The 25,511-nt window shown below is 38.7% G+C and overlaps 1 protein-coding gene across 1 annotated transcript in view; it reads right to left on the bottom strand.

Annotated features, from left to right (window-relative positions):
- The window catches only part of SP3 (Sp3 transcription factor), a 63,117-nt gene that overhangs the window by 10,592 nt on the left and 27,014 nt on the right, over window positions 1-25,511 (bottom strand). Inside the window, exon 5 of the mRNA XM_066279256.1 lies at window positions 490-682. Coding sequence (XP_066135353.1) covers window positions 490-682 — 193 coding nt within the window. The remainder of the gene's footprint in view (window positions 1-489; window positions 683-25,511) is intronic.

Here is a 25,511-nt window from a genome sequence, read left to right as displayed (position 1 = left end):
GTCATGTTATTGTCTTAATATTTATTTTTAAAAACATTGAAATATTACAGTTCTATTTTTAAAATAATTTCATCATTTCTGTTGAAAATGGAAATGCTTATGGTTATCAACTATTTCTAAACATATGTTTATACAACTGCTATTCTTAAACTAGGAATCAACTTTTTATCTATTTAGACAAATCCCATTGCCGATTTGCAGACTGCCTAATTTTGATATGGGCCCGTTAAATGGCATATATTACACTGGATTTTTGGTGAGCTTATTTTTTTTGTTTGTTTTGTTTTAAAAAGGGTGTTTAGATCTAAGGTTTTGATTTTATATATTTTGTTCCCTTAACTTTTTCTGCCACACTCATACATACATACACACAAAAATGATCATGTAATGAATAATATTCCATAATAGTGATATGGCATGCAGTATTTCAAAAATTAGGGTGACGAGAATAGCATTCTTAAAAAATATATATGTTTCATGTGTGCATACCTCCCACCACCTTCTTTACAGTTAGGACAGGTGCAAGCTACCCTCCGAAGTCTTTTTCCTTCTTGATGTTGTTGGTCCCCTTCTTCATCTACCACCTGTACTCTTAAGTGTGTTAGATCATTGGTATTCAATGTAGAATCACCACTGAGCTGCCACTCTTCAGGATCAGGTTCTTCTTCCTTGATCCTAATATCTAAAGAAGAAAACAAATACAGATGAGAAGCAGCCCACTGGCCAAAAAAGATGTCATGAGATCTGAGCCACACTAAAGTAAAGTGAATTCTATATAAAGTCAAAGAGCATCTGTATATGAAGTATTATCATTGCTCCTTGTTGTGGCTTATTCTTTCAAAACATCTATTTTATTTTAAATATCAAAGATTAAGCCCAAAGGGGAATAAAGCCAGCGTGAACTTGCTTTTCAAAAAAGAGTCATTAAGAAAAACACGTAATTTCTTTGAGCAAGCTCCGTCATAAACAATCTGAAACTTCAATTATAACTGTTCGATTAGACTAGAAATCAAATGGTCAATTCAGATTGGAACAAATTCTAATATCTTAAACCTCTGTCACAATCTGCATCAGTTATGCCTAGTCTTTAGGTACTAATAAATGAAAAAAGAAGGTGGCACTCACTTGAAACTGTTACATACTTCAGCTTTAATCTTAAGCTTTAACTAAAATAATTAGAATGGCCACAACATCACTGCAGAAGGAGATATAGAAGTATGAGACAGTTTCTATTTTCCATGAGCTTTATTATAAACCAGACTGGGAAACAAAATGAGCAAAATGGTGAAGAAGAATGAATATGGCAGGAAGTTATGTCATTTTCTCAGCAGAGCTAAACATCTTTATTTAAATCAATAATGAGATAACGTATCATTTTCTACTAGAAACTAAGAGGTTTTTTTTTTAATTTTAGAAAATGGATTCTATTTTTAAAAAAACAATACCTAATTTACAATAAACACTGACTAAAATCATTTATTGTAAAACAAATTCCTACAAATATTTGATTTATACAAACTAAAAATCTTAATAAAATTTTAGATCTATGTCACTCACTAATAATTGGGCAAAAATAGACGTAAAGTATCAAATATATCCAAAACTCCTAATTTTATACTAATGGAAACAAGAAATATAACCACCAATCAAGAAAAATGACTCAAACAGTTTTAAGTTAGTTTATTTTATCAGAATAACTGCAACCAAGAATCCAGGGGAAATATAGGAATAGAAGGAACTCTGGTCTGGGCAACAAAGTAGGCAGACAGTAGTGTAGATGACTGAGAAGGACTAGGTGAATGAAGGACAGTTAATGAACTCAAGGTTGAAGGTCATAGAGTCTCAACTGTTTGTGACATACAAGAAAAGAAGTTGGACCTAATGCCTGGAACTCAGAAAGAGGTATGTGCTAGAACAGCGATAGTCAACCTTTTTATCCGTACCGCCCACTTTTGTGTCTCTGTTAGTAGTAAAATTTTCTAACCACCCACCAGTTCCACAGTAATGGTGATTTATAAAGTAGGGAAGTAACTTTACTTTATAAAATTTATAAAGCAGAGTTACAGCAAGTGAAAGCATATAATAATAATTACTTACCAAGTACTTTATGTCGGATTTTCGCTAAGTTTGGCAGAATAAATCTCTATAAAACAACTTACTATAGTTAAATCTATCTTTTTATTTATACTTTGGTTGCTCCGCTACCACCCACCATGAAACCTGGAACGCCCACTAGTGGGTGGTAGGGACCAGGTTGATTACCACTGTGCTAGAGATATATAAGTTATCAATTATACATTGATGGAGCTCATCCAAGGAAGTAGATTAAAATACTCAAGGACTATTGAGTAGAATGAGAAGAGAAAGTGGCCTATGAGGAACACAAACATTTAAAAACAGAAGAGGAGGAATCTGCAAAGGACAGAAGCAGCCAGGAAAGTGTGCTACATTAAAGAAAAGGGAAAAAACACGTTTCAAGAATGAGAGAAGTGGTCAACATCAATATTGCAGATAAATGAAGAAAAAAACTGACTTAAAGTGGACAAGAAGCAATCAAGTGTTTAGTAACAAGTACAGTTAAGTTTTTCAAGAAGTCTAGCTAGAACCTGACCTGTGGTGGTGCAGTGGATACAATACCAACCTGGAACGCTGAAGTCGCCAGTTTGAAACCCTGAGCTTACCCAGTCAAGACACATAGAGAAGTAACTACAAAGCTTCCCGCTCCTCCCCACCCTCTCTCCCTCTCTCTAAAATCAGTAAGTAAAATCTTTAAAAATAATAAAAAAAGAAGTCTAGCTTGAGAAAAAGACAAACATGGCAGAAGAAGATAAAGGAGACCAAGAAAGAGAGTTAAGAGGGAGGGACTGGTTTGATTTGCTTTCAGAGATAGAAAAGATTTGAATATATTTAAATGCTTATAAGAAAGATCTATTACAGAGGGAGAGATTGAAAAACACTGGAGTCAAGTCCCTAAGAAGTGAGAAATGATCTAGAACACTTAAGAAATTTAAGCTGATGGAGCACGGCCACCTCTTTCAAGAAAAGATAAAGGCCCATTCATTCATCCAATAAATAATTAGCTACTATGTACCACAAATTGTGCTAGACATGAGATGTAGAGAAAATGTAATGTCTGAAAATGAAGGGAAAAAGTTTCCCTTCTTCCGTGAAATAATGATGTAATAAGGATTTATTAGATATATGTAACCCTGCTCACATGCCATAACATGCAGCTCCCACATGTGTCCTTGCAGGGGTGGGGAGGGAAGAGGCTACCAGACCACTCAGAGGTAGCACTGTGCATACGCTAGTGGTAGAACCAGGTTGCCAGGAAAGTCCAGCTTGCCTTACACGTGGCTTACTAGGGGCTAGGGGCCTCTGTATAAAAGATGCTACCTCTTCCCTTTGTGCTGGCCTCTCTACCCAGCCGTGAACATGGATTTCTAAACTCAATATTGGTGTGTTAGGATTCTCCAGAGAAAAAGAACCAATAATATGTATATTATTAGAGGCTGTGGGGACTAGAAAGTCTAAAACCCACAGGGAAAGCTCACAATTCCAGCAAGGGTTGATGGACACCCACATTACTTAGAGTGTTTTACTCAAAGCCAATTGTTTTAAACGTTAACCATATCTTAAAATGCCTTCACATCAACATCCAGACTGATATTTAACCAAAGAGCTGAGCACCAAAGCCTAGCCAAGTTGACATAGAAAATTAACTATACCAATTGGTAACTAGTCAGCTCCCTTCAAACTGATCTACAGGTTCATTGCAGTCCCAATTAAATTCCAAGGAGGCTTTTTAAAAAAATACCATTAACAGGTTGATTCCAAAACACATGGAACTGCAAAGTAGCTACAATAGTTAAAACAACTTTGAAAAGGATTCACACAGTACCTGACTTCAAGATTTACTATAAAGCCATGGAGATCAAGACAATATGGTATTAGTGAAAGGACAGACACATAGATCAACGGAACAGAATGTAGTCTAGAAACTGTTTCACAGACGTTGGTTAACTAAATAATTTACCAAAAAGAAAAAAGAAAAAGCTACAAAGGCAATTTGTGAGAGGACAGTTTTTTCAATAAATAGTGCTGGAACTGAATATCCATATATAAAAATCTAAATTTGTTCAATGTTTCATATCATTAAAAAAATTAAAAGTGCCTCACCGGGTAGTAGTGCAGTGGATCAAACATCGGACTGGGACACAGAGGACCCAGGTTCGAAACCCCAGGGTCACCGGCTTGAGCACGGGCTCATCTGGTTTGAGCAAGGCTCACCAGTTTAAGCCCAAGGTCGCTGGCTTGAGCAAGGGGTCACTTGCTCTGCTGTGGCCCCCAGTTTTGGGACATTGGGAAAGCAATCAATGAACAACTGGGGTGCCACAGCGAAGAGTTGATGCTTCTGGCCTCTCTCCCTTCATGTGTTTGTCCCTATCTGTCCCTCTGTCACCAAAAAAACAAACACAAAAATGAATCATAAATCTAAATGTAAAACCTAACCTCAACAAATTTAATTTAAAAAAATATATAAAAACTTTTAGGAAAAAAACAAGGAAATCTTGTGCCTTGGGTTACGAAAAGAATTCTTAGGTATTACACTGAAAGCATAATTCATAAAAGAACAAAATGATACACTGGATGTGATAAAAATTAGGAATCTTTGCTCTTTGAAAGACACTTGGCCCTGGCAGGTTGGCTCAGCAGTAAGCATGAGCCCAGGCTGTGGCAGTCCTGGGTTCGATTCCCGGTCAGGGCACACAGGAGAAGCAACCATCTGCTTCCCCACCCCCTTCTCCTCCTGCATTCCATGATTCGAATGGTTCAAGCAAGTTCACCCTGGGCACTGAGGATGGCTCCATGACTGAGCCTCGGGTGCTAAAACAGTGTGATTGCCAAGCAATGGAGCAACATCCCAGATAGGCAGAACAGCACCCATGAGGGCTTGCCAGGTGGATCCTGGTTGGGGGCGCATGAGGGAGTCTGTCTCTTTGCCTCCCCACCTCCTACTTAATAATAATAAAAATAATAATAATAATAAAGACACCTACCTAAGCAAATGAAAAGACAAGATACAAACTGGGATAAAATATTTACAAAGATACAGCTAAAAAAGAGGTTGTACCCAGCATATCTAAAAAAACTCTCAAAACTAAATTTAAAAAACCTGTAAAAAAAATGGGCAATAGTTTTCAACAGGCATGTCACAAACTATGAACATGAAAACATCAGTCAATAGGAAGATGCAAATTAAAACTACAATGAGATACCATTACATACCTAAGACTGATAAAATTTAAAAGAATGACCATATTGAGCGTTGGCAAGGATGTCAAGGAATTGGTGGGAAAGCACAGTGGTATAATCATCGTCAAAAAAAGTTAAACATCCATGCTGTGACCCAATCATTCTACTCCTAGGTATATACCCAAGAGAAATAAAAGCATATGTCTATACATTTAATTGTATATGAATGTTTATAGCAGCTGACTGTAATAACCAAACCTAGAAACTTAGGTATGTCTTTCTTTACTGGTGAACTGATAATAAACTATGTTACAGTAAGTCTTCACTTAAAGTTGTCAATAGTTTCTATGACTTAAAGCAAAATGATGTAACAAAACCAGTTTTACCACAGGCAAATTTTTATATAAACAAGACTGAAGTTTCTGTGGCATCTCATTGTTGTTATAAGGAAACAACATTGAACAAAAGAACATTCATTATTCAAGGACCTGCTTTATATCCACACAACAGAATTCTACTCAGAATAAAAAAAGAAACACTATCGATACATGCTACAATATGAATCAAGATCAAAATAATTATGCTGAAAGAAGCCAGATAAAAGGACATATATGGGCACGATTGCCTTTATATGAATATCTAGGAAATGCAAACTAATGTGTAGTTAAGTACTTGTACAAATACTGCACAGTATTAGCTTTTTATAAGTTAAAAAGATATAGCCTATAGAGATCACATATCCAGATTTGGTTGATTTAAGTCCACAAAATGAGAGATTTTTATCAAGTATTTTTAAAACTGCTCATCCAGCCTGACCAGGTGGTGGCGCAGTGGATAGAGCGTCGGACTGGGATGCAGAAGGACCCAGGTTCGAGACCCCGAGGTTGCCAGCTTGAGCGCGGGCTCATCTGGCTTGAGCAAAGAGCTCACCAGCTTAGACCCAAGGTCGCTGGATCCAGCAGGGGTTACTCGGTCTGCTGAAGGCCCACGGTCAAGGCACATGTGAGAAAGCAATCAATGAACAACTAAGAAGTCGCAATGCGCAACGAGAAACTGATGATTGATGCTTCTCATCTCTCTCCGTTCCTGTCTGTCTGTCCCTGTCTATCTCTGCCTCTGTTAAAAAAAACAAACAAACAAAAAAAAAACTGCTCATCCAATATTATTTGTGACAAGAAAGCAGAAAAAAAGAGGTAAAAAAAACTAATATCAAGAACGGTTAGCCTGACTAGTGGTGGCATAGTGAATACAATGTCAACCCAGAACATTGAGATCAACTTGTTATTCAAGAATGTTCTCAATCTGGCCCCAACTTGCTCTTCCAACTTAAGTATTAAAACACTGAAATATTCTTCATTTTCAGAACACATGTCCTTTCTGAATGTCATGCCTTAGTATGTGTTTGAAGCCCAAGGTCACTCACTCACTGGCTTGAGTAAGAGGTCACTGGCTCAACATGAGCCCGAAGTCACCAGTTCAAGCCCCAGTCAGGGCACTTATGAGAAGCAATCAATGCATAGCCAAAGTGAAGCAACGAGTTGATGCTTTGTTCTTTCTCTCCCCCCATTAATAAACAAACAAATAGAAATAAACATTTTAGAGACAGAAACACTAAGAACAACAAAAAAACTGATGACAGAGAGCAACTTTACAGAGGGGATGAAGCTACTACAGGACATTCCTGCTCCTACTGCTAATTCTCTTACTGGAACCTACAAAATACGTGTTTTCAAGAACATGTCATGGACGTGGATACTTACAACTTGGCTTTCTTACTGAATCTGAATACATAGGCATATAGATGTCAACATGTCTGAACTGAACACACCTTGTCTACCCTCCACCCCGAAACTTCTTGCATTCCCCTTAGTTTAACATTACAAGTCACCTGATTGCTCAAACTATCAACTTCAGGCAAGTCCTGTCAGTCCATTCCCAGCCTCTCATCTCTCTTTTGCCAATCCATCTTCTGACAGCCTCAAAAATTTTCTTCCTAAATAAAAATTCAATTATATCACTTTCCTGATTCAACACTTGCACTAATTCCCTTTTTTCTATAGTATAAAGTCCAAACTCACTAACTTGTTATTCAAGAATGTTCTCAATCTGGCCCCAACTTGCTCTTCCAACTTGAGCATTAAAACACTGAAATATTCTTCATTTTCAGAACACATGTCCTTTCTGAATGTCATGCCTTAGTATGTGTCTTCTGCCTGGACTATTTTCTAGTTCTTTCTTTTTTCATCTAACTAATCTCTACTTATCCTTTAAGACTAGTTCAGTGATCTCCTTATACACGCTCCTAGTAGAATTAATTATATATATTTCTTTTAATTTAATTTTATTTTTTGACAGACACAGAGTCAGAGACAGCCAGATTGGGACAGGCAGACAGGAATGGAGAGAGATGAGAAACATCAACTCGTAGTTGCGACACTTTAATTGTTCGTTGATTGCTTTCTTGTATGTGCCTTAACCGGGAGGCTACAGCAGAGTGAGTGAGTGACCTTGTATGTGCCTTAACCGGGAGGCTACAGCAGAGTGAGTGACCCCTTGCTCAAGTCGGCGACCATGGGGTCATGTCTATGGTACCATACTCAAGCCAGCGAGCTCACACTGAAGCCAGTGACCTCAAGGATTCGAACCTGGGTACACGCATCCCAGTCCCACGCTCTATCCAATGCACTGCCAACTAGTGAGGCTAGAATTAATTATATTTATTGAATCATATATCCCTTTAGACCAGCGGTTCTCAACCTGTGGGTCACGACCCCAGCAGGGGTCCAACGACCAAACCGCAGGGGTCGCCTAAAGCCATCGGAAAATACATAAAATATGTATTTCCCGATGGCTTTAGGCGACCCGTGTTTTGGTCATTCGACCCCCACCTGCGAACCGCAGGTTGAGAACCGCTGCTTTAGACAACGAATGCTTCATTCAAAAGTACTCAGAAAATACAATCTGACTAAATGAACAAATTTTTCCTAGGGAGTAACCAATATAGGAAGTTCTTAGAAAGACTTTGCTCTCTGCTTTTCTATGTTCCTTCTATCTGCAACTAACACATAAAGAGAAAATTTTTATAACTTGAGTCACAGGGCCACACAGTGCTCACTAAAGACAGTTAACTGCCCAACAACTACCGTATTTCCCCATGTATAAGACTCACCCTTTACCAAAAAATTTGGGTGCATCTTATACAGTGGTTGTAGATTGTTTTTTACTTGCATTTCCCACCTTTTCATGCTTATTTTGTGCTCACTGACTTTTATGACAAATAAACCTTGAGGTCAATAACTTTATATAATACATTCCCTCCCCCCAAATTTCAGGCCCCAAAATTAAGGTATGTCTTACACGGCAGTATCTTATACATGGGGAAATATGATATATCACAATTTTTAATCATTTCACTTGTTCATTCACATCTGGGTTATTTTAGAATCTTAATCATAAAATTAATCTAGTAAGTCCTAAATAATTTCCCTTTGCCAACTACATACCAATTTAATACAGATACTTTAAAAATAAGTCTTCAATACTAGGTAGTCAAGTTTCTTTCTTCCTCAACATCTTAGTATAGATGATTGAAAAAATTTTTTTCCTGTGCTATATCAGTGTTCAGTATGGTCCCTGTTTATTCTTAGAAATCTACCATTTATAACACTCAGGAGAAAGAAAAATAATAACCCATTAAAATGGCTCATTAAGTATTAAAAGGTATTCAATATTACTAGATGTCAGAAAAAATCATTAAAATCACAATGAGATATCCTTCACACCCACCAAAATGGCTAAAAATTTTAATACAGATTAAAGCCAATTGTTGGAAACTCTCTCACATTGTGGGTGGGTGTGTAAAGCAGTATAACAACTTTAGAAAGTCTTGTGAGCATATCTTCTAAAGCTGAACCTATAACCCAAGCAATTCACTCCAAGAGAAATGCATATACATAACACCAGAAGTACAAAAATTCACCCTAAATTGGAAATAACTCATATATCCACTAGTATTGAAATGGAAAATGACTCATAATATATTTATTCATACAATGGAATGTTAAAACAATGAAAATTAACTTAAAGGCAACAACAGAATAAAGGTCAATTTTAAACAAAGCACATGTACTCTGTGTATATATAGACAGATACTACATAAATATAAATCAGTTTCACCTTCCATAAAAATGACTTAAACACAATTAAGGGATAATCCTACAAGATCTCATATATTATTTTAATTAGATTTCCACATTCATAACTTTTCAGATTCCTATTAACATTTCAGAGATCCCCAAAGTCTTTACTTCTGACTTTTCTTTCAAGAGAATAGTTCTAAATTGCAGACATGGATCCCTAAAAAGATAACTTCACTAGTCTAATCAAAATAAGTTAATACTTCAGGGGAAGATTTTAAAACCAAATTTTATTCCTTTTTCTAAATTATCTCTCTGTCATATCATCTCTGCTTTAACATTAAGCAATTTCTTTCCCACAAACCTTTTCTCCTTAGATTTCATCATTACTCTTGTGACTGTCCCTTCCCCACTTAAAATTAATCTTTAATTTCATCTCTACTAATCTTTTCCAAATCTCCTTCTATTTTTTGTTTTCCAAATTGTCTTCAAAGTTATCTAGCCAATTAGAGATTATGCAATAGGATTATTTTTCCTATTAAATCTAGAAATACAAACTTTTATAGGATACACAGATATAAACAAAACTGAAAATAGCTGTTTCTCTAATATGGTTTATAGAGGATCTCATTTTATAGGCATACCACAAATATATGAGAAAAAGACTGACTTACAATTACTACACTGTAAATAGTGAAATACTGATTTCACTTTATTTAATCTGAAGTACTAGATAAGTACTGTACTTACTAAGAAAACAGTATTCTACTCTAATGTAATGATGGTGATAACTTACACATAAGATTTACCACTTGTCAGATACTATTGTAAGCACTTAACACACATTAACTTACTTCATGCTCCCAACTACCCTAAGATTAATAATATTTTTCCCTTCTTTCTATGAGAAAACAAAGTTAACCTATACTTTGCCTGAAGCCACACAGTTGAAAATGGATAAAGCCAGGACATATAAGACAAAGAATAGGTTATGATTTTGAGTTCCCAGGAATAGCAGGTTTAAATTAGCATCCCTACATATGAATGTGATTTTAATTGTAGTTTGATCAAATTAAATTAACTTTAAAAATTTGGGGAGGACAGAAAATGTAAATACATACAACAAATACTGTGTGGCCTTTAAAAAAAAATCCTGCCCCATGCTAAAACATAGATGAGCCTTGAGAACATTATGCTAAGTAAAATAAGCCAGTCACAAAAGGACAAATGCTGTTAAGATTCTACCAATATGAAGTATCTAAAGTAGTCAAACTTATATAAACAAAAAGTAGAAAGGTAGTTCTAAGGACTAAGTAAAAGGGGGAATGATACTGAGTTTCAATTTTGCAAGATACAGAGTTCTAGAGCAGGGGGTCCCCAAACTGCGGCCCCCTGAGGCCATTTATCCAGCCCCCGCCGCACTTCCGGAAGGGGCACCTCTTTCATTGGTGGTCAGTGCGAGGAGCATAGTTCCCATTGAAATACTGGTCAGGGCCCTAGCCGGTTGGCTAAGTGGTACAGCATCGGCCTGGCATGCGGGAGTCCTGGGTTTGATTCTAGGCCAGAGCACACAGGAGAAGCGCCCATCTGCTTCTCCACCCCTCCCCCTCTCCTTCCTCTCTCTTCCCCTCCTGCAGCCCAGGTGCTGAGGATGGCTCTGTGGCCTCTGCTTCAGGCACTAGAATGGCTCTGATTGCGGCAGAGCGATGTCCCAGATGGGCAGAGAGTATCACCCCGTGGTGGGCATGCCGGGTGGATCCCGGTCAGGCGCATGTGGGAGTCTGTCTGACTGCCTCCCCGTTTCCAACTTCAGAAAAATACAAAAAAAAAAAAAAAAAAGAAAGAAATACTGGTCAGTTTGTTGATTTAAATTTACTTGTTCTTTATTTTAAATATTGTATTTGTTCCTGTTTTGTTTTTTTACCTTAAAATAAGATATGTGCAGTGTGCATAGGGATTTGCTCATAGTTTTTTTTATAGTCCGGCCCTCCAATGGTCTGAGGGACAGTGAACTGGCCCCCTGTGTAAAAAGTTTGGGGACCCCTGTTCTAGAGATAAGATGCACAACAGTGTGAATATACTTAACACAACTGAACTGCACACTTAAAAATGGTTAAGAAGGGCCCTGGCCGGTTGGCTCAGCGGTAAAGTGTCGGCTCAGTGTGTGGAAGCCCCAGGTTCGATTCCCAGTCAGGGCACACAGGAGAAGTGCCCATCTGCTTCTTCCCCCTTCCCCCTCTCCTTTCTACCTCTCTCTATTTCTCTCTTCCCCTCCTGTAGCCAAGGATCCATGGGAGCAAAAGTTGGCCCAGGCGCCGAGGATGGCTCCATGACCTCTGCCCCAGGTGCTAGAATGGCTCCAGTTACAGCAGAGCCAACGCCCTATATGGGCCGAGCATCGTCCCCTCGTGGGCATGCCAGGTGGATCCCAGTTGGGCACATGTGGGAGTCTGTCTGTCTCTCTGCCTCCCCGCTTCTCACTTTGGAAAAATACAAAAAAAAAAAAAAAGGATAAGATGGCAAATTTATTATGTTTTTACCATAATAAAAAGATGATCTAGGAATATCTCCCTTGTTGCTTCTCCCACAGAAACTTATTTTAGAAATCTCACATATAAAATCATCAATGTCACAGACAAGAAGCTTAGGATAACTATGACAGATACATGATATTCAAGATATCATTGCACAGATTCTTTCCTAAGGCTCCTCCTTTCCCCACAAACTCTAGAGGTTAATTTTTCTCTCTCCCGCAGATTAAAAAAAGCTACCATATAGTTTTTTCAAAGACAAGAAACTCTTGGCACTGGCTACTTGGCTCAGTGGATCAAGTGTCGGTCCAGCATGCAGGCGAGCTTGGTTCGATCTCTGATCAGGGCACACATGAGAAGCGACCGTCTGCTTCTCTTCCCTTCCCTCTCCTTCTCTTGCAGCCAGTGGCTCTAGTGGTTCAAGTGTTGTCCCCACTGCTGAATACAGCTCAGTTGTTCTGAGCATCAGCCTCAGGCACTAAGGATAGCTCAGCTGATTCAAGCACCGACCCCAGATAGGGGTTGCTGGGTGGATTCCAGTCAGGGCACATGCAAGAGTGTCTATCTCCTCTCCTCTCATTAAAAAAAAAGTTTTCCTCCATCATTCACCCAGGTTAAAATACCAAAAAAGGTTGACAATTCCCAATAATCTCTAGTTGCTATCTAAGAAAGAACAAGAAAATGATGTTACCAACACCTATCATAACTGTCACTAGTCAAATCCTAACAGTACCAAACATTCATCCTAACAGTAGATTCAACTATTAGAGACAATTAAAGACAATCTGAAGTCACATAGTGTTAAGTATTTAAACTGGGAAATATAATAGTGCTTGCTCTTGATTAAAAAAACACACAAAAAAAAAACTATGACCCTAATATAAATTGGATCCTCCAGTAGTTTACCACCCTATCACCTAATCTTCTAAACGGTCTATCATTGGAATAAGCAAACACCTTAGTCAAAGTACTTGGTAACAAAATACATTCGTGTTTTTTATAGTCTCCTTCTATAGTCTATTAAGATCAAGGAGAAATATACAAAAACAGCAATAAATTTTAACCTAACTTCTAACAGTATTATTATCTATTTTCATATCATCTACTCTGTAGATAAACATATCTTCTAGGTGTATGTGTGTGTTTAACAGCCAGGATTTGTTAAAGTTGCATATAAATAGTACATAAATTAGGCCTAAAGAAAGAATCCAAGGCTTCTCCTAAGAAATCCAAATCCCCCCAAAATGAAAATGACCACCACAGAGACTTTCAAGCTGTTTCCGTAAAGGACACCATGTTAACAGAAAGGACAAATATATGGGGTCCCAAGTCCTTACATAAATCAGAGCAGTCCCATAAGATCAATTTTATACACTGGGATTCTATACCTCAGACTTCACTTGAGGAATGGATTCTATCCTAGCACTGGACTAAAACTAATGTCACTGCCACCACTGCTAGGGCTAGAAAAAATAGCAGTTTGAGGTTTTTCCCCTGCCCCCTAATTAAGAAAAAATAAAAATACTCACTTTAAGCAAAAGATTCCCTTTCTTTATCCTATGTTAGAAGTGTGTATTATTTTTTTTCTAAGGATTATATTGGCAACACTTTCTGTGAATTCTCAACAGTTTTGAGTTGCTAACACACCAGAAACAGAAAAAAATGCTTTAAATGACCTAGTAAAACACACACACACACACACACACACACACAGCTTTAAACAGTTATTTCTAGTTATAATGTTATGTTTTATTGTGTTCTAATATTTCCTGTGTCCTCTACAGACATAATCTTTTTGCCATATTATCTATTAAAAAGGGCACTTAGTCATTGTACGGGCTAGATATTATATTAAGGAATATAAGCCCAAAAGGCTGTATCTTTGGCAGTTTTAGAATTTGTACAATTTATTTTGCCCTCAAAAGTCAATTTGTTCAATTCAAATATTTACTAAGCACCTCCTGTGACTAAAATCATAACCTATTAATAACACGTCAATCAGGATTAGTGAGGCTGTGCTACAGTAACAAACAATCCCAAAATCTCAATGGCTTGACACATTGAAAGTTTTTTTTCCTAATTTTCCATGTCCAATTTGGATTGGCAGGAAACATCTCATCAGTCCCTCAGGAACCTAGGCTCCACTTGATACATGCTTCCAAGACTGCCTTGCTAAGAACAATAAATGGCCATGTGGTAAATCACATCTTGCTCTTACAAGTTCATTCACATTCTATTGGCCACCGTTAAGTCCCATGGTCATTCCTGACTTCTAAAATGACAGAAAAGGACAATCCTATCATATGCTTAGAAGTACAGTATTTTTGATGACTCATGATTTCCAAATCCTCCTGCTGGTGAAATACTCAATTTACTTTTTTCCCTAGAAACATACCTGTCCCCCCCTGCAGTGATAACCCAAAAATCCCATCTAGTTACAGCATCAAGCTCAAAGGCAAGGATGTGTTGATGACATGAAAATAATCTATCAGGTCCAGCCTTGACCTGTGCTGGTACAGATAAAGTGTCGACCTGGAATGTTGCGGTCGCTGGTCTGAAACCCTGGGTTTGCCCTATAAACACACATATGGGAGCTGATAATTCCTGCTTCTCCCCTGACCCTTCTCTCTCTCTTCTCATAAAATGAATAAATAAAAATCTTAAAAAAAAAAAAAAAGAAAGAACCTTTCAGGTCCAGATGTGGTCCCTCTTCACAGAGATCTATTTACTAAAACAAGTTATACGCTCTTTACTCACACAATATACGACAGAGTAAGTATAACCATTAAAAAACACTCCCTCTTCATGAAAGTATAAACAGGAGACAGACACAACAGTGAGTGGTTCCTATCAATTCATAAACCCAGCTACACAGATAATGCAAGGGCTCTCTACTCTAGGGGCAGGAAGTGCTCTGAACACTGGGAGAAGTTTCAGTCCAGTGTTCTCTGTGCCTTTGGGCTCTATCCTCCAGCAGGTTTTTCTTCGTTAACCTCCTCCACTACAAATGAAGTGGACACAGAGTGTGCCTCCTACACTAAGAATTCTCAGCCTGCTGGTATAAGGTTAAGGGATGGAGACTAAGAACATTAAATCTCCACTCCCTAAAAAAACTTAGGTTTCTTATCTGTTTGATTCTAACCAGTTCCAAATGCCAATATCTAGAACAGTATTTTTTTCTAGATATGTCTCTCAGACTTACTACCTTATTTTTTTTAATGTTTTATTAATGCTAAGAGTTGTGTCTCCCCCCCCCCAAACACCACCAAATGTTCCAAAACATCTTTCTTTCTGTAATTCTCTTGTTCAGTTTATCTACTCTCTGGACTTCAATTATGCTATCACCTATATAATCTCAGTCATTTTGTGATTAGTTCTTTTTCTCTACTACCAATAATCACTTCAATCTAGCTCCACAAATTCAGTCCACTAAACCAGTTTTCTCTGCCTCTTCCAGATCAGTTTCCCTTCCAACTCTGCCAATTGTATGACCATTTCAAAAACAAGGGACTCATCTTTTATTCCCAATGGCTAATCATCAATTCTTGAAGATTAATTTTTTTTTTTTTTTTGTATTTTTCTGAAGCTGGAAACAGGGAGAGACAGTCAGACAGACTCCTGCATGCGCCTGACCGGGATCCACCCGGCACAAGGGGCGATGCTCTGCCCACCAGGGGGCAACGCTCTGCCCCTCCGGGGTGTTGCTCTGTTGCGACCAGAGCCACTCTAGCACCTGGAGCAGAGGCCAAGGAGCCATCCCCAGCGCCCAGGCCATCTTTGCTCCAATGGAGCCTTGGCTGCGGGAGGGGAAGAGAGAGACAGAGAGGAAGGGGGAGGGTGGAGAAGCAGAGATGGGCGCTTCTCCTGTGTGCCCTGGCTGGAAATCGAACCCGGGACCTCTGCATGCCAGGCCAACGCTCTACCACTGAGCCAACCAGCCAGGGCCAAGATTACTCTTTTTGAAATATCTAGTATTCTTTCTTACTTCTCATATCCCTACTTAATTGAAATAGCCTCCTATCTTCTTTAGAGCTAGTTTCTTCCTATTGTAATCTATTCCTGGAATATATCTTCTAAGCACTGATTTATTCATATAATTCATCTACTCAAAACCTTTAAGGGCTCCTAAAGTTAAAAATATTAAAATTTTCACTAGTAGTATTCAATGCTCTCCACTCTCTTATAGAATGTGTCCCATCAGCCACTAGGCCCCAAACATCCCAACCCTCTAACTCGTGCTATTACAACATTTCCCAAAGTGTTCCTCACAACCCAATGAAATACTAATCTCTAGAAATGTATAACCTAAAAAAGAAGAATGCTGCTTCCTTTCCTTAAACAATCAGCAGTTTCTCACAGAATTTTGTAACTTATTTAATAATGCCTATTAATATCTAACCATTAGCAGGGAGGGGGTGTTTGCTAGGTTATTACACTGTCTCCTGTATAGGCTGCCTCTATTCTCACTCATATTGCTTTTTGCCTTGTTAGTAAACATCTTCCCCTCATCTACCTATACAAATATAAATTCCACCACTGAGTTCTCTTTTCTCTATAGCATTCCCTGATGCTCTTATATAACATTTTCCACTTCTCTGAACTTCTACACAATTATGTGTATCATGATATTAGTTACATTGCATTGATTTATATTGTCAATTACACATCGGTATATAGTGTTTTTATAGTGTTGATTACTGTTCCATGTGTCTGCTTTAAATACCCTGCAACAAATCTGGAAGTCTCTAGGGAAAATAAACATGTACATACTTCTCTTACAAATGACACAGTATCAAAAGAGTGATAATTATTTATTTGATTATATACAGTTCCACTCTAAGAAACTTGTTCAATTCCTCCCTTCTCTCAAGTTTTTGAGCTTTTATTATCCCTTTATCCCAAGCAGATTGCCAAAATTTAAGCACCAAGGGCATTTATAAAAAAATGTTTCTGGCTTTCCACTTTACAAACAAGAAAAAACAATACTTCACTGTAGTTTGGTGTGACTGGGTAATCTCTGAGATTAATCAACTACCTTCCTTCATATTATAGGCAAGAAGAAGTAGGGAAACAGTCGAAACAGTCAAAATCCATCTTCAAGGTTTCCAGAGAACCATAAAATGCTCTTGACACTAGGGAAACACCTCATATGCACACCAAAACCAAGCAGTTACTATGGACAAGGCTCACTAAACCAAACATTAGAAGGGGTTTGACACCAAAATTAAAGTCCAATCTTACTTCTATATTAAATTTCTTTTTAAAAATTACAATTCAAAATGTCCACTAATCAAAAACAGAAGAGGATAAAACCTTTTTATTATAGGTTTTTATTATAGATAAACCTTAAATATATACAAAAGTAGAATATATAACCCCAATATACCCATCACCTCACTTCAACACATTGCCTCTACATTATTTTGAAACCAACACCAGACATACTATTTCATCCACAAATATTTCAATATGTACTATTCAAAGATAAAGAACTTATATTTTTTAAATCTATCATGTTATTCTTAGAATTCATGAAAAATGTACAGTATTAAAAGACTGGGAAACATTTAAATCTCCTTAATTTCTTCCTATGCAAGCAAAGCTAAATCTAAAATTCCTTCTTTTTCTTGCCCCCTCCCCCACACAGGGAAGGATGATTTCTGAAACAACTATGTCAGGAGTCTTTTTAATACAATTACAGAAGTGGTAGGGGTATGAAATAAACAGCCGCCAATGCACCTCAGACATCTGAACAAAGTTAATTATTTCAGAAGCAAACAGGCAAATTTTACATATGTTACCACACAAATCTATGCTTATTCTGTAACATGAATACGTCTTTATTATTAAAAAATAAATAAAAGGCAAAAAGATAAGAAATTACTGCTGAATTCCAAAAGGAAACAAACATGTTAAGTAAAACACAAAACAATACAAAAAGCAGTTATTTAAAGCAGGCAGGAGTCAGGAAAGAGAAAGACAAAAGTATCTGAGCTACGTTTTCAAAGAGGTCAACAGGAACATTATTCCTTTACTCTTCTCCGCTCCTAAAGTTCGTATTAAAAACTATTTACCACATTATATTAGAATCTTCTACAAGTCTATCTAACCCAATGGTTCTCAAAGGGAAGAGGGGATTTTGTCATACAGCAGACATTTGGCAGTATCTGAAGCCGTTTTTTATTGTCACGACTAAAAGGTATGGGGGTGCTACTGGCATCTAATGGGTAGAAGTGAGAGATGTTGCTAAACATCCTATGTGAGCTTATGAACAACTAACTTTACTGCAAGTATCACATTTATCTTTGTATTCCTAGTATCTGGCACAGCAGGAACTCTATAAGTATTTGCAGACCACAATTTAAAAGTAATGGAATACAATTTTACATTTCAATAAAACCTCAATAAAGATGAAATAAAAAATAAAATTTTGGCAATTAAGAGTCAATGAAAATTTTAAAGAAGACAACAACAGCCTGACCAAGCACTGTTGCAGTGGATAGAGCATTGGACTAGGACGCAGAGGACCCAGGCTGGAAACCCAGAGGTTGCTAGCTTGAGCATGGGGTCATCTGGTTTGAGCAAGGGGTCACTAGGTCTTCTGTAGCCCCCAGGTCAGGGCACATATGGGAATGCAATCAATGAGAAACTAAGGAGCTGCAACGAAGAACTGATGCTTCTCATCTCTCTCCCTTCCTGTCTGTCTGTCCCTCTGTCTCTGTCACACACACACAAAAAAGGTAGTAATTAAAAAGTCTCTTCTTCTCATATCTTAACTTCTAGTTCCCCTCCCTAGAGTTAGCTGCTGTCACCAACTATTTTTTTAAATGTGTGGACTGTCTCGCTATTCTCTGCCATTCTCTGAAATTGTGCCATACCATTCCCATTCTTGTGCATTAGTTTGTTGTTGGATTAGTATAAGCTATCTCATTCTTAGCAATGGCAATAACAGTGTTCTTTAACAAATGATCTTTTCATTGCTTTAATAAGGTCCTTACTGATGGGTATTTATTTTCAGTCTTACATCAAATAATACTATAGTGGATTTCCTTATACATGCCCCCCTCACCTCCTTAAAGAAAATATGTATGTGAAGGATATATACCTACAAGCAAAATTCTTGGGTTTAATTCTGGAAGATATTGGAAGTTGTTCATATATATCAGTTAATATTTCATAAACAAATGTTGCTTTATTTATTTATTTATTTTTAAAGCGCAGAGAGAGAAACAGATAGGGACAGACAGGAAGAGAGACGAGAAGCATCATTTCTTCATTGCAGCTCCTTAGCTGTTCAGTGATTGCTTTCTCATATGTGCCTTGATGGGGGGGGGGGGGCGAGTACAGCAGAGTGAGTGACCCCTTGCTCAAGCTAGTGACCTTTGGGCTCAAGCCAGTAACCTCTTGCTCAAGCTAGTGAACCTGTGCTCAAGCCCATGCTCAAGCCCGATGTACCCGAGCTCAAGCCAGCAACCTCTGGGTTTCGAACCCAGGTCCTTCGTGTCCCAGTTTGACACTCCATCCACTGCGCCGCCGCCTGGTCAGGCATGACTATCCTTTTAAACTTTCTGAATCTGTACCTTATGCAGGTATTGCTTTCTCAAGAAATACAGTAGCCCCTGTCCCTTATCTGCAGTTGCACTTTCCCAGGTTTCAGTTACCCTGAGGTCAACTGCAGTCTGAAAATATTAAATTTCCCCAACCACCAACATAATCATAATTCAATGATCTACGATCACACAAAGCAGATAATCTTTCTTCTCACATATTATCATTTGTTTCCACTGGTTTTCACTCATTGTTAGTTCTCAAATGTACCCTAACACTAGTTACAGTGCCTATGTCATTTACCTCACTTCATCTCATCATGTAGGCATTTTACCATCTCACATCACAAGAAGAATGGTGAGTACAGTAAGATATTTTGAGGTCACATTCACTTCTACAGTATACTGTTATTGTCCTATGGTATTGCTGTTGTTAATCTCTTACTGTACCTAGTTTATAAATTACTTTACCATATAAATGTAGGTACAGGAAAAAACATCGTATATAGAGGGTTTGGTATTATCCGCAGTTTCAGGTATCCCCTGGGGGTCCTGAAACATATCCCCTCCAGATAAGAAGGGACTACTATAAATTTTTTTAAATTTTATATGTACCAGAGAGGCGTGGAAAACAGATTAAAAGATACTACAATAGAACAGTAAAAGCCAGACTAACAAAACAAGAATGAAGTGGATAGTGGGTCAGCCCAGCGTATGAATGTCCCAGGTTCAATTCCCAGTCAGGGCACACAGGAGAAGTGACTATCTGCTTTTCTGCACCTCCCTCTCCTCTTTTCCTCTTCCCCTCCTGCAGCCAGTGGCTTGATTGGTTTGAGCATGGCCCCAGGTGCTAAGGGTAGTTCCACTGGAGCACATCAGCCTATAGCACTAAAAATAGCTCAGTACTCAAGTATCTGCGCCAGATGGAGTTGCCAAATGGATCCCAGTCAGGCACTTACAAGAGTCTGCCTCACGATTTCCCCTTCTCTCACTAAATAAATAAATAAATAAATAAATAAGAACAACAGATCACAAAAATATGGCAGAAGAAAAGCAAAAGGACTTGGAACTTTCTAACAGGAAACAGAAAAGTTAACCCTGCAACTACATTCAAGCAGCCAAAAGTAACTAGAAAAATATACACAATTGTGCTGCCCTGGACAGGTAGCTCAGTTGATTAGAGCATCATCCCAGTACACCAAGGTTGTGGGTTCAATCCCCAGTCAGGGCACATACAAGAATCACCCAGACGCTGGACGGTTGGCTCAGCGGTAGAGCATCGGCCTGGCATGTGGAAGTCCTGGGTTCGATTTCCGGCCAGAGCACACAGGAGAAGCGCCCATCTGCTTCTCCACCCTTCCCTCTCTCCTTCCTCTCTGTCTCTCTCTTCCCCTCCCACAGCCAAGGCTCCATTAGAGCAAAGTTGGCCCGGGCATCGAGGATGGCTTCATGACCTCCACCTCAGGTGCTAGAATGGCTCCGGTTGCAATGGAGCAATGCCCCAGATGGGCAGAGCATCACCCCCTAGTGGGCATGCCAGGTGGATCCCGATCGGGCGCATGTGGGAGTCTGTCTGCTTCCCCTCTTCTCACTTTGGGAGGGGGGGGGGAATCAGGCCTGACCTGTGGTGGTGCAGTGGATAAACCATCGACCTAGAAATGCTGAGGTCGCGGGTTCTAAACCCTGGGCTTGCCTGGTCAAGGCACATATGGGAGTTGATGCTTACAGCTCCTCCCCCCTTCTCTCTCTCCTCTCTCTCTCTCTCTCTCTCCCTCTCTCTCCCCTCTCTAAAAAAATGAATGAATGAATGAATGAATAAATAAATAAATAAATAAATAAATGAAAATAATTCAAAAAAAGAATCAACCAATTGCCTGGCCGGCCAGTAGTGACACAGTGGATAGAGCATCAGCCTGGAATGCTGAGATTCCAGGTTTGAAACCCTGAGGTTGCTGGCTTGAGCACAGGGTCACTGGCTGGGCTTGAGCCCCCCCCAGTCAAGGCACGTATGAGAAGCATTCAGTGAATAACTCAAATGCTGCAACTACAAGTTGATACTTCTCATCTTTCTCCCTTCCTGTCTCTGTCTCTCTTTAAAAAAATCAACAAGTCATTGTTTCCCTCTCCCCCTCTTTCAAATAAACTAAAAAATTTTAAACACACACACAATTGTGCTAATTATACCAGTGGGCACCCAGTAACCCTGCAATTCTACAGCTCACCAGTAATTTCACTTTCCAGTTTTCTCAAATGACCATCTTCCTTCTTCAATTTCTAACACCTGCCCTCTTCACCAATCTAAAAGGAAATTAGAAGTAACCTGACAATAATTACCTTATCTTCCTACCAACCTATCTCATCTGCAAAGCTCTATCCTCTCTGCCTTTTTCATTAAAATATAATAATCTGCAATCTTATGTAGCCAATCTCTATATTTCACCTTGTCTTCTTAAAAACTTCTATATACCTTCTATTTGACTCATCAATTTCTCACCCTTTACTGAGATACTGCAGAAAAATTGTCCCACAACCTCAACTCCACCTTGAGTTACCATCCAGTATTTCAGTGTTCCTATTCTCAACAGAAAAAAAAAAAGCCTTAGTATATCTGTCTATAATTACTGTCTGTACTTCTTCTCTTCCCTTACTCTCCTTTTCTACTCAGACTTGATGTCCCGTCTTCCCTAAATCTTTTTCTACTCAGATTTTACTCCTCCACTGAAACCACTTGTCACCATCAATCAGAATCCTGTTCTTACATACCCTCCATAGTATCTGTCAAGTTAAGAACTCTCTCCTACTTTCTTAAGTAGTTTATTCACTTGGCTTCCAGGATCTATCTCTCTCCTGGGAGCTTCTTCTGTTTCCTTGGCTGGCTCCTTCTCTAGTTCTTGCCCTCTAAATGTTGAAATTGTTCTAGGATTCAGCCCTAAGGATTTCCCTCAATTTGGTTAAATTTTTATTTGGTTCTTTCACAAATCTGCTAAGTAATTTTTGCTACAGTATCCAGTCCTTTGTCAAAGTTTTTCAAGCTTGGGTTTTATTACCTAGACCAGTGATCTTCACCTTTTTTAGTTTATGGCACACACTACTAAAATTCTGCAGTATATCAAAAATATATATTTTTTGCCCACCTGACCAAAAAAATATACACATACATATAATTTTGATTCATTCACATCAGTCGGCTATTGTTGGGTTGGCTGTTGTCATTTTTTTTATTTGATACAATAAGGGAAAAGAGGTCCGTGCCCCTGATTAAATTAGTTTACTATATGTTTTAAAAATTCTTGCGGCACACTGGTTGAAAATCACTGACCTAGACCACAGTAACATTCTAGTATCTGTAGTTACAATAAATCTTATTTCTGCTGTCTGTTGTTTCTCCTGGTTCTCATTCATGTGTCTGATTGTTTCAAATGCCTGGTCACCTTTAATTCTGTGGTAGACACTGCATTTGGAAAACCTAAAAAAAAATTTTGAGGCTCAGAATGATACTATTTTCTAATCTCTTCTCTAGCTATATTCTTTCCCTATCAAGTTACTAATTTTCAAACCAGCTTCAGTTCAAATCACTTGGGGACTTTTTAAATACATCTTTCCTAAGTCACAGGCAGAGCTATTAAATTAGAATTAGGAGGAAGGTGAACACCACAAGCTGTTGGCATTTTTTAAAAGTTCCCTGTGAGATTCTACCATGTGACCAAATGCTGCAAAGCTACTCTTCAAATTATTTCATCCGGTCACCTCTAACCACATTAATGACTCCAAAGTTTTATCTGTAGCCCAACCAAAGCTCCAGATGCTGATTTTCAACTCTTTTCTTGAACCATACACTTTAATTTCTAACAGGCATTTCAAATTTATTAAAGCCAAAAGAGAAATCTTAATTCTCCCTTTACCCCATCCTTTCCCAGCCTAGCCAATCTCACTATCCTCTTTAGCCAGTATTACTGCATTAGCCTTTCCAATTCCTACCCCTTCATCCGTATCTCGCACAGGGATCTATTTAAAACATAAATGAAAGGATACCATTTCCCTACTCAAACCTTCCAATGTTTTCCTATTAAAAATAAAATCCACGATTCCCGGCCAGGGCACACAGGAGAAGCGCCCATTTGCTTCTCCACCCCTCCGCGGCGCTTTCCCTCTCTGTCTCTCTCTTCCCCTCCCGCAGCCAAGGCTCCATTGGAGCAAAGATGGCCCGGGCGCTGGGGATGGCTCTGTGGCCTCTGCCCCAGGCGCTAGAGTGGCTCTGGTCGCAACATGGCGACGCCCAGGATGGGCAGAGCATCGCCCCCTGGTGGGCAGAGCATCGCCCCTGGTGGGCGTGCCGGGTGGATCCCGGTCGGGCGCATGCGGGAGTCTGTCTGACTGTCTCTCCCTGTTTCCAGCTTCAGAAAAAAAAAAAAAAAAATCCAAATTCCTTACCATGACTTATATAACTCCTGCCTACTTCCAATATCATCTTCTAACACCACTAAGCTCCAGCCACCTTGGCTCATTCTTTCTTCCTGGAATACCTTTTCCTCCAGATCTCAATATGACAAGCTTCTATCTCAATGTTCAGATCTGTACTTCAATTTCATCTCTTTATAAGGAGGTATATTTGTTAACCATCCTACCTAAAATAACCGGCATCCCCCATGGTTTTTCCATATTCTCTACTATTCCATAAGCCAACTTTATCTTCTTCATAACATTCTAATATTACTGTTTTCTCATTTGCCTTCATTTATTAAAACACAAAATTTGTAAGAGTGGGGCCTTTGTCTCTTTCACTGTTGCTAAAATCATAAAAAACATTACCTGTTAAAATGTAGTATGCCCTCAAACATGACTTCTCTAATCCAGGTTGCTAGGAGAATGGCACTATTCCTTAGAGGAAAACAATGAGATTTTTAAGTGTCACACGTCAAGTACTCTCACAAAATAAAGCTGGATACAAAAAGTGTCTTCAAAAACCACTAAAATGACAAGTAATGTAGATTACTTTTAATCAAGTTATTCTTTTAGATTCAAAGTGCTATGGCACAACTGCCTGACCTGTGGTGGCGCAGTAGGTTTGAAATTCTGAGGTCGCTGGATTCAACACGGGCTCATCCAGTTTGAGATTAAGCTCAGTGGTTTGAGATTAGGCTTGCCAGCTTGAGCACAGGACCATCAACATGACTGCAAAGTCGCTGGTTAAGGCAATAGGTCACTGACTTGAGCCAGGGTCACTGGCTCGGCCTGAGCCCCTGGTTAAGGCATGTATGAGAAACAATCAATGAACAACTAAAGTGACACAACTATGAGTTGATTCTCATCTCTCTCCCTTCCTGTCTCTCTCTCTCCAAAAAAATAAAAAGGTTATGGCATAATAAAAGAATGTGTCAAAGAAAACTTTCTAATAAAAATCACCCATTAAGTGATTTCCATTTGTTATGTCCATTCTGAATTCTAATTTGCATTACTGACTATATTATGTAGAATAAATTTGTTTAATCACAAATTGTATGTACTAATTCGGAAAATTCAGCAAAAGGTGGAGGGGTTAATAAAAACAAATTTAAAAGTATTCACAGCAGGGGTCCCCAAACTTTTTACACAAGGAGCCAGTTCACTGTCCCTCAGACCGTTGGAGGGCCAGACTATAAAAAAAGCTAGGAACAAATCCCTATGCACACTGCACATATCTTATTTTAAAGTAAAAATCAAAAGGGAACAAAGACAATATTTAAAATAAAGAGTAAGTAAATTTAAATCAACAAACTGACCAGTACTTCAATGGGAACTATGGGCCTGCTTTTGGCTAATGAGATGGTCAATGTCTGGTTCCATATTTGTCACTGCTAGCCGTAACAAGTAATATGATGTATTTCTGGAGCTGTGGCACGTTGCGTCCCACATCACTGGAAGTATTACGTGAGCAACACCGCACTTTGTGGCGCTGCCACATACAGTACTCACTGATCACCAATGAAAGAGATGCCCCTTCCGGAAGTGCTTCGGGGGCTGGATAAATGGCCTCAGGGGGCCGCATGCGGCCCGTGGGCCAT

Source organism: Saccopteryx bilineata, chromosome 5, assembly GCF_036850765.1.
Source record: "Saccopteryx bilineata isolate mSacBil1 chromosome 5, mSacBil1_pri_phased_curated, whole genome shotgun sequence".
Taxonomy (NCBI): domain Eukaryota; kingdom Metazoa; phylum Chordata; class Mammalia; order Chiroptera; family Emballonuridae; genus Saccopteryx; species Saccopteryx bilineata.
Note: the sequence above shows the minus strand (reverse complement) of the source record. Positions and strands in the feature narration are given on the sequence as shown.